The sequence below is a fragment of the Penaeus japonicus genome, unplaced genomic scaffold (assembly GCF_977035675.1).
Source record: "Penaeus japonicus unplaced genomic scaffold, GWHDUDI00000001_assembly GWHDUDI00000031, whole genome shotgun sequence".
NCBI lineage: Eukaryota > Metazoa > Arthropoda > Malacostraca > Decapoda > Penaeidae > Penaeus > Penaeus japonicus.
The window spans coordinates 1,285,892-1,295,891 of record NW_028234433.1 but is presented as its reverse complement, the minus strand read 5'-3'; the positions used below and the strand labels follow the sequence as shown (position 1 = coordinate 1,295,891).

Here is a 10,000-nt window from a genome sequence, read left to right as displayed (position 1 = left end):
CATTTGGGAAACCTCATGTAAAGCAAAAGCGGATGAGGAGGACTATCCAAAAAATAGATAAAAGTAGCTACACTTCCGAATTATTTTGCAAAATGAAGCTTATGAAATTCACTAAAATACTTATTTATATTTTTGTGCATTGGTCCAAGAATTGTTCCATGGATCTCATGTCCCGTACCATAAAGGAATATAATAATTCTTAAACAGAAGTTCTTTTGACCTGGACTAACAAGATTGCCTTCGAAAGGCCAGCTCTGTTATAAATCTAAAGTCTATATATTAATGATGACCCTTTTACGGTGATGACTAAGCTTATCACAGTTTTGGAACCTTTAACATTCAACGGTAAAGAATTCCATTTTTTTCTTGGAATAAAACTGGCATTAACCCCATCTTTGAAGTTGAGCCTATGCTTACCAACGTTGATCTTAAAATATCTAGTCCTTACACATTCTTAGCAAGATAAAAGCTGCATGATAGTTATCCCTATTAACACGACTACATTTTCTTTTAAATAAAGAAAACGCGCAAGAGATTATGGGTAACTGTGTTATTTATGGTGCTTATCTAAAAACGATAATAATAAAAAAATTACTTGAATAATGGCCACGCATTATGACCTCTCCTCGAAATATTTTTTAATATTACTCACCGTCACTCTCTCTCTCTCTCCTCTCTGTGCCCCCCTCCCCCATCCCCAAACATGGTCTACACCCCATCTTTCAGAAGTCATCATGGAATATGCTGTTACTTAAGGACATTTGCCAACCCATTCTCGCCATCCTGAAAACCCTAAACGCCACTAATCACCCATTCTTTCCTACCACAATCTCTACTTTCTTCCCTCCCTCCCTCCCTTTTTCTTTTCATCCTCATTATTAACATTACCGTCATTGTTTTCATCCCCATCGCTATTCATATGATAATGTATCTCCGATGATGACTAACGTCGAAATAATTTCTTGCGTTGTTAAGATATCCAGTCTCGTCAATACCTTTCTTCTACATTTATAATGTTTCCGATAATATTCTGCCAACTGCTACATTACGGACTCTAGGAGAACCGCTTAGATGGCAGCAATATAGGTCTATAACCTCCGAAACTTAAATCAGTACGTCTTCGCAAATCTCTCTGAACTGAGTGTGTGCATCAATGTGAGTCATAGCAAGTGATTATTATTTGTAGTAATTGACACAAATCAAATTCTATTGGTTGGGAGGTTAAATTTGTTTGTGTTTATGTAAGTGAACGCTTCTTTTCTGCTCGTTGACTGTACCTTACCACCATGATTCTAACTGTTCATTGTTTTGGTATAGTTTCATAGTCACTATGATTGCAATCCATTATTATTATAAGGACACTTTGATTACAATCCATTATGATTATAGTGACACTATGATTACAATCCATTATGATTATAGTGACACTATGATTATAATCCATTACGATTATAGTGACAATATGATTACAATCCATTATGATTATAGTGACACTATGATTACAATCCATTATGATTATAGTGACACTATGATTACAATCCATTATGATTATAGTGACACTATGATTACAATCCATTATGATTATAGTGACACTATGATTACAATCCATTATGATTATAGTGACACTATGATTACAATCCATTATGATTATAGTGACACTATGATTACAATCCATTATGATTATAGTGACACTATGATTACAATCCATTATGATTATAATGACACTATGATTATAATCCAGAAGCAAGGTAAGCAACTGATGAGCGTTGTGACAAGAAATAGAACTTGATTGATATCATTTTTATTCGGCGAGCAAATACGATGAGGATCAAGAACCAAAACAAAAACTGAATAACAAAAGCAAGACGAATGATATCGACAAAACCTGAATATAACGAATACTCAAGGTAAGTAGATGTATCGTTTCTTAAGAACAGCGAGGGAACTATATATAACGAATACTCTAGGGAAGTGAGTATATTGTTTCTTGAGAAGAGTAGGGGTACCTTCGAGTCTCCTTCCACTGGAGGAGATCGAGGAAATCCAGGATAATGCTGTGAGTGTGATGGTGTCACACACGCACGTACACAAATGTTCACACAAACACTGATGTACATTGTGCTTGTGCATGTATGCTTGCGTAAATACGTTTGTTTGTACTACTGTTTAGGTGTCTGTGGGTATGAATTATATAAAATTCAGCAAGTGCTTTAACTTGGATAAAGTCAAATTTCAATAATATGTATTCAGGTTAGATACTAACCATGCACTGAATTCCAGTGAACATTATCATGCGCACCAGACCGTTGTCACCATTGCTTTATGGCGAAAAAACATTCAGACTTCATCTCCTGGCGGAGTAGACATGCGCATAACCGTACAGATTAAAATCTCTCCAGTAGAGACGCGAGAGTCTCTTCATGATTGCGTTCGGTATATTGCTAAAATAAAGTGCGGTCGAGGGCGCGTCGAGCCTCTCCCTGCTGAAGACGTCCTCCAGCTCGACCTCCTGCGGGACCCTCATGGCACGGAATGCATGTCTTGCTTCAACCTCGAGGTCGTCCGAGTCGAGGATGTAGGCGTAGGAGTTCTCGCAGGGGTCACAGAGGCAGGTCTGGGGCGCCCAGCCGTGGTCCATCACGCCGTAGTCGGAGGTCCACAAGACGAGCTGAAGGAAGTCTCGGAACGTAAAAGTGGCGTTGCCAAACCGCCTCAGGTACGCTCGTTCATCCTTCTTGTAATCGCGTTCGACTCGTCTTGCAAATTCCATTTTCAAGGTCAAGGTCAAGTGGCAAGGGTCAAGCTCCTGCCTCAACATCCTGTGCCTCTCGACCATCCACTGAGAAGGCTTGACGTCTCCTCTCGCAATCAGCGCGGGCAGCCAGTGCGCCAGCCACCGATGGCGCCTGTCTCCCGAACTCTGCGACACTGATTTGTCCTCGTATGTCGATATGGGTTCGCCGTCGAGGAAAAGGTTCCTGAGAAATTGTATGAATTTGATAGAAAACCAAAGTTATGGAAGAATATGGTAGAGCACGCACAGTATTAATTAAGATAAAGATACTATGCTTCAGTGATTTTTACCTCAGATAAAATCATAGTGAAAATTTGAATACTTTAGCCACGATTTGTGTAGACTTCATTCACAAGCATCCGTATTTGATAATATCCAGAAACAAAATTCATATTTGAAGTATTTTGTCACCAAAGATAAGATTAAGCGATGAATCCTGACACAAACAACCTCAGGATAAAAAGTTCTTACATAAAAAGTTCTGACCGTATCGAAAGATTATTTTTGTATTACGACTGGCCTGTAAAACAGCTTTATACAGCCATTTCCCAAGCCAGCATGCAGTAGTTGTAAAATGACTCATGTATCAAGCACAATCAATGCGCAGTTGTGAAGCTATCATTTAAGTTTATAACAATATGATTTTAGTATTACAACTGGCATAGAAAACGGCATCTGGTATAATAAGGGATGTGAAGGGAAATGACACATACCCATAAACAAGGAAAACTTGTATTTAGGCTTCGTTTGTATCAAGACCCATCTACTTAAAAAGGAGAGAGAGAAAAATGAAGATCCAAAAACATCCCTCAAACTTACTTTCTCGATGAAGTATGACAGCGCCAATGAAACCCACCTGTACGCAGAAATCAGACGATGGAATGGATGTCTGGTTATCACAACAGATTGCTTGTCGCCAACGTATTGCTTGGGAAATGATCGTATAAAATCCTCTCTGGAACTGAGGCCTACCTGGAATGGAGAAAAGGGATGATGTATATTCCTTTTGATGGGACTGTTCAAGTGCAAGGTAGTTGTTGTTTTGTTGTTTGTTTTTTTCGTGTCAAATTTCACTTCATCGTCGATATAAACGTTACAACTTTCAATCTAATATCAAAACTAATACAGTGGTATGTAATAAAATCAAGAATAACATGGGGAATGTCAAGATAATTAAGTATGATAAAGAAACACAATTTCATGAAACATGCATCGAGCTTAATCAATGTGCAAGTGCGAAGTTACCGATTCATCGTCATTCTGTGGCAATAGTACTTAGAAACATAAATTCTCAAATAATTAATCCAACAGTAATTAGTGGAAGATGATTAGAAAAGATCCTGATCCCAATCCCATGTGTAGTCCAGGGTCAAGGGGTAATTAATGTATAAAAGTGTCGATTCTTATAAATCACTGGTCATTGCAATTTGGAGAAGCCAGTGCGCCACTATCTAATCTGTGAAGTTTGGTCTACACACCCTGTGAAAGGATTTTTTTTTTCATCCTCGTGAATATTTTACAAAATATTTTGTTTCAGTGCTTCTTCCGTATTTCATCAGCGTAAAAATCAAACAAATGTTTTATCTTTTTTTTTCTATTGTATCATCAATACGTGCTAACAGAAAAGAGTACATTTGGCGACAATTTTAAGTGGTACGTGGGAATTTATCACCACATTTGCTTAAATCCACAAAATTTTCATCCTAGTTTCAAGAATGAGACTAGCCAGGGTGATAAATGAAGGACTAAACTAAAAGACGAGACAAAACGCTGTGATGCTGTGCAAGAATTAGGCTTGGATGCAGACAATATTGGCAGATCGATGCAGACTTTGCAATGAATAATATAAACGACACTTGAACATTATCTCAAAGTCACGTGTGATACAGCCTTTCAGGCCACTTAGCATGAGGTATGAAGGGTTATGTCATCTAAGGCACCACAAGATATACTTATGCTATATCCTTAACCCTTTTCCTGTCACCATGATATATATGTCAATAAACTTTTACGCCGGTAATCTGCGTCGACGGTACGCATGTCATCGGAACTCTCATGCAATACTATGCAGTTGTGGCATGCTATATGCTTGCTGCGATGCAACAAATGCCGTAAGACAACTCCCCTCGTCTCGGCCCTAAGACCTCCTCCTGCTGCCTATCTGGGCTGTCAGTCGAATCTATGCATGATAAGGGTCTGTGATCTGCCGACAAAGGCTGCCGTGTTTGCTTTGCAGAGAAACGTATTCTCATGTGTGGATGTGTGTGTGTGTGTGTGTGAGAGAGAGAGAGAGAGAGAGAGAGAGAGAGAGAGAGAGAGAGAGAGAGAGAGAGAGAGAGAGAGAGAGAGAGAGAGAGAGAGAGAGAGAGAGAGAGAGAGAGATTCAGATTAGAGATGTATTACCGTCAGGCAAAGAAAAGGAATCGCAAAGAGAATGCGAGAGACAGACAGACTAACAAGTGAAAGAGAAATAAGAGAAAGAGGTGGAGGGGTGACAAGTATCTGTGCAAAATACCTCCGGAGGCACACAAGCTCTGAATATGCCTGGAACGACGACTTCCTTGTGATGCGGAGGCAAGCATTTCGAGCGAAAGTTCTTGAAGCCTGGGCACCTCTCTCGTAGCAGCGAGTGACGGCGGGCATTCAGGGCACTGAAAGTCTCGCTCGTCCTTACAGGTTGGCGACTCAAGCTTGAAGACAGAAGGACCTCTGAGAGGAGAGACTCTGCTTTTGCTGTAGGTCTCTGGTGGTTTCTTTTCGTGTCAGGACCCTTTGCGTGGAGGGGCCTGTTGCTCTGAGGTACGTCCTGCAAGTGGCGAGAGAATGCCTTTAAAAACACTCGTATGAGTGCTTTTAAAGGGAGAGAGAGAGAGAGAGAGAGAGAGAAAGAGAGAGAAAGAGTGAGGGAGGGAGGGAGGGAGGGAGGGAGAGAGAGAGAGAGAGAGAGAGAGAGAGAGAGAGAGAGAGAGAGAGAGAGAGAGAGAGAGAGAGAGAGAGAGAGAGAGAGAGAGAGAGAGAGAGAGAGAGAGAGAGAGAGAGAGAGAGAGAAAAAAAAAAAAATCTGCCGGATGTTCCACTTATTTTCCCAAGAATGATCAGACAACGCATGCCTTTTCCAATCAATCAATACGTAATACTATAACTCCAATAATCACTTTGCAAAGACAGCCGATAGTGACTCAATGAGCTACACGCAACGACAAAGCATTACCTCAGAGAAATGAAAGAAGAAGAAGGACGACACCCACACAACGAGAATCAGAGTGAGAGCAATGATCGTGTGTCTGTGTCTGCCCTTCGGTGCCTTCAGGCAGGTCGAGTTCTTCCTTGAGGACGAGTGTGACGTCATCGCTCAGGATGAGGCCGAGGTTTAGGGATGTGATTTTTTTAGGTAGAGCGAGAAGGCAGCACTCATTCACTCTGATATATCACCCGGTTAATGGTCGGTTCAACGGAACAATTTTCTTGCGAGTTTATAAACGACAGATTTGTGGTCGAGCGTCCAGAGGCGATTTCACACTCGGGAGAGCGCCACGCACCGCCTCGCCCACCTCCGTCCGAGTCTACACTTGAAGTGGTCCTTCTGCCTCCAGTGACCCTTCTCCCTCACCACCCCACCACCCACCCCCCAGCAAACTCTCCCTTCCCCCCCCTCACCCTTACTCCCCTTCTCCTCTTCCTCTTCTCATCCCCTCTCCACTCTTCTCTTTCACTGTCGCTTTCCTTTCTTCACCCCTCCTCTCCCGTTTCTCATTCCCTTTCCCCTTCTTTTCTTCTCACTTTATCTCTATTCTCTCCTTCGTTCCCTTCCCTCTTCCATTCCCATCTCCCTTTGCTTCTTTCCCCCTCTTTCCCGCTCTCCTCGTTCCCTTCCCCTTCCGTTCTCCCCTACCCTTATCTTCTCCCCTCCCCTTCTCTTCCCCTCTCCCTTTCTCTTCCCCCCCTTCCCTCTCCTCACAGGTTTAGCGCCCTTCCCCACTCCCCTCTCTCCTCCCCAACTCTAGCCCCATTCCCCAGTCCCGTCCCCATCTTCCCCCTCTTCCCCCTGCTCCTTCCCCTTTCTCCACGTTCTAGCCCCCTTCCCCAAGTCCCCTTCCCCCTTCCCCACTCCCCTCCCTCCCCTGACCCCTTTCCCCCAGTCCCGTCCCCATCTTCCCCTTCTTCTCCCTGCTCCTTCCCCTTTCTCCACGTTCTAGCCCCCTTCCCCAAGTCCCCTTCCCCCTTCCCCTCTCTCCTCCCAAACTCCAGCCCCATTCCCCCAGTACCGTCCCCATCTTCCCCCTCTTCCCCCTGCTCCTTCACCTTTCTCCACGTTCTAGCCCCCTTCCCCAAGTCCCCTTCCCCCCTCCGCACTCCCCTCCCTAACCCTGACCCCTTTCCCCCAGTCCCCAGACCCGGAAGGAGAGCAAATCGGGGAGGGACGGAGCACCAGTAACAGCTATTGGATTCATATAAAAATAATCTGCCAGGCATCGATTTCCGTTTACTCTCCCAAATACAAAGAACCCAACCATGCGCGCACGTGCGTTGTTTCGTGTCGTGTTAGAGTTTGTGTTAGACTTATATGTATTTTTTTTTCTTTTCTTTTTCATAGACTTTGTTTTTTTTTTATCTTATTGTTTTTTTTATTGCGGGCATGTTTTTGTTTATGTGTACGTGTGTTTGTTTTGGGGTAAACTAAACCAAATCCATTGCGTTAACTGCAGAAATAAAAGGTATCGATCAGACTTTATAATTCCACATTGCAATGTATGCATTCAGTGATTTCTTGTCCTTACATCTTATTTACAAGTGTATGTTTGTAACAAGTTATGTATGCATGCGTCTCTATGCGTTTAGGTCTTAAAGATAGAGGGTCGTTAAGTAAATAACAGTGACAGTAATAGTAGTAGACGTAGTAGTAGGAACAGCTGTATCTATAATACACAAATCTATGGGAATGAAAACCGATGTCGTGATAAGAAAGAGAGTAAAATTCAACAATATAAATACCTGTTTATTCTTAAAATTCGGATATAAATACAACTTAAAAGGTTATGCTAACAACTAATGCATATCGTTCGACTGAATAGAAAGTTCAGGAGGAATCGCCTTGCTGTAGCCCTCCATCGTGTAGCCGAAGAATTTGAAGTCGAGTTGATACTTCGCGTACAACAGCCAAAGTTTGTGCTCGCTAATCTTGCTCAAGTACTGGAGCGTCGTGGCCTTGTCTGTCCCGCCCTTGTTCTCCCACTTGACACCGAATTGCTCGGGAAGGTGTTTCCTCTCCTTCATTAGGTGCAGAAGGTAATCATTCTCCTCCTGGAAGCTTTCGTATTTGATGATGTAGTCGTACTCGAGATCGCACACGTGGCACTGCAGCCACATGGGCTTCCAGTGTTCGTCGTAGTCAACGACCTCCGTGTTGATGAGGTAGTCCACGAACTCCTCGAAGGTCGGCTCCTGCCTGAATTCCGCGCTGTCGCCGAGGTCCTCCGCGCCCCTCGCGTCGCCGGGGCTCTTGGATTTCTTTCTCTGCCGGAACCTCTGCACGATGCTCCTGCCGTAGGTTCTGTAGAAGTGTTCGCCGTCGCTGTACATGTTGCAGTCCTCCAGCTTGTTCCTGTAAGCGGAGACCAGGCGCTCGAGCGGATGCCTGACGAAGAGGAACTTGAGGGACGTCTGCACGGTCGTGTTCACCTTGTCGGGCTGGACGGGCCTGGCGGCGGAGGGAACGGGCGTTACTTTGGGCGCGGGGGCGCGGGGACGGACATTGTACAGGGAAATAGGGAATAGACAGGAGATTTGGAATGTAAACAAATGATCAATTAAAGAAAGCTGGTATAGCATGGGGAAATAAGGGAACATAATTGAGAATTAGTATATGAAATTCCAATTGAATAAGGGAATCATTTAAACAACACACTGCAAGTGGCGTGGTAAAAAAAATCCTGCAAAGGATGTTGTGTTATATCAGATCTTATCACCACATCTAAATAAAAAAATATATCTAACATCATAGCACATTAACCGTAAACTTTCAGACAGAACAAAATCGAACATTCACTTTGGTTTCATCTAAGGAATACCGACCTGAAAACCTGTCGAAGAATGACCTGTGGGGGCTCGCCGCTCTCCGCCAGGTCGTCATTGCCGTAACCCTCGAGGTGCAGCAAAGCCACCGCCCACGACGTCGACGCGACCTGCAGCGCAAAAAAGGGTGACATGACTGCCAGTGGCTCATTTTTTAGCGATTGCACACTTTACTCACGTATTCCTTTCTGCGGCACCCGTTCCTCCCCCAAACAAACATAGGTTTAGCTTTAAGTCAGAGAATACAATTGCCTGCTCCACGAATTACTTAATGTACATTACGTGTCCGAATGACAAGCATAAAACGGAAATACTATACATGGGGTTCATGTTCCACAAAAACTAAGGCAGAGTTGACTTCGCTGAGGCACAAAAACTATCCTAAACCGTCTATTTCACTTTGAATTCTTGCGGCAGCCCAGGACCCTGTCCATGGCACCCGCAAGTGGCGTGGCACCCGTTTGAGAATCCCTGCCACGGAAGGCACATTTCCCTATCCACACATTTAGTTCAGTCATGTAAAGTAACTGTTTAGTATAGGAAATGTGAAAGACAGAGGGTAAAGTGAGTGGCATTTTCTCACTCTCGCTTTCCGGATTAAAAAAAAAACTCCATGACAAAGACCGCTGTTATGAAAAGACATTTATGAATAAAGTTTCAAGAGATGTATTTACAGCTGAGAGTTCGGTGTCACTCTGACTATACTATGAAGAATTCTTAAATACATGTATAGATTTCCTACTCCACATACGTTTCCAACCACAAGTAGGATGGTAAACATAAAAATAGACGCATTCTGTCAGACATATATGCATACATACTGTCCATCAGTGTTACTTAACAAGTGAAGCCCTTAATATATATATATATATATATATATATATATATATATATATATATATATATATATATATATATATATAAACATATACATATATCATATACGTGCATACATATATGTGTATATGTATATTAAAAAAATATATATATATATATACATATATATATATATATATATATATATATGTGTGTGTGTGTGTGTGTGTGTGTGTGTGTGTGTGTGTGTGTGTGTGTGTGTGTGTGTGTGTGTGTGTGTGTCTGTTTGTGTGTCTGTTTGTGTGTCTGTTTGTGTGT

At 42.6% G+C, this 10,000-nt stretch overlaps 2 protein-coding genes across 2 annotated transcripts in view; both read right to left on the bottom strand.

Moving 5' to 3' along the window:
* Positions 1 to 2,214: 2,214 nt before the first annotated feature.
* On the bottom strand, positions 2,215 to 6,143 carry LOC147468003 (uncharacterized). Its single transcript, XM_086555365.1, has 5 exons — positions 6,006 to 6,143; positions 5,310 to 5,600; positions 4,040 to 4,054; positions 3,651 to 3,766; positions 2,215 to 2,978 (listed from the first exon to the last, which is right to left on the bottom strand). The coding sequence occupies exons 1-5, from the start codon at positions 6,141 to 6,143 to the stop codon at positions 2,345 to 2,347; spliced, it is 1,194 nt and encodes a 397-aa protein (XP_086411491.1). The 3' UTR covers positions 2,215 to 2,344.
* Positions 6,144 to 7,777: 1,634 nt separating this feature from the next.
* LOC122258881 (carbohydrate sulfotransferase 11) overlaps positions 7,778 to 10,000 on the bottom strand; it is a 10,411-nt gene continuing 8,188 nt past the window's right edge. The window contains exons 3-4 of the mRNA XM_043025152.2: positions 8,867 to 8,976; positions 7,778 to 8,492 (exon numbers count right to left, since the gene is read on the bottom strand). Coding sequence (XP_042881086.2) covers positions 7,841 to 8,492; positions 8,867 to 8,976 — 762 coding nt within the window. The 3' untranslated portion in view covers positions 7,778 to 7,840. The remainder of the gene's footprint in view (positions 8,493 to 8,866; positions 8,977 to 10,000) is intronic.

Coding starts and splice junctions, on each gene's coding strand:
- LOC147468003 (XM_086555365.1), bottom strand. CDS start 6,143: ATGACGTCACACTCGTCCTCAAGGAAGAACTCGACCTGCCTGAAGGCA. Junction 5,601..6,005: donor TCTTCTTTCATTTCTCTGAG/GTAATGCTTTGT, acceptor CGCCACTTGCAG/GACGTACCTCAGAGCAACAG. Junction 2,979..3,650: donor CGTCTGATTTCTGCGTACAG/GTGGGTTTCATT, acceptor ACAATTTCTCAG/GAACCTTTTCCTCGACGGCG.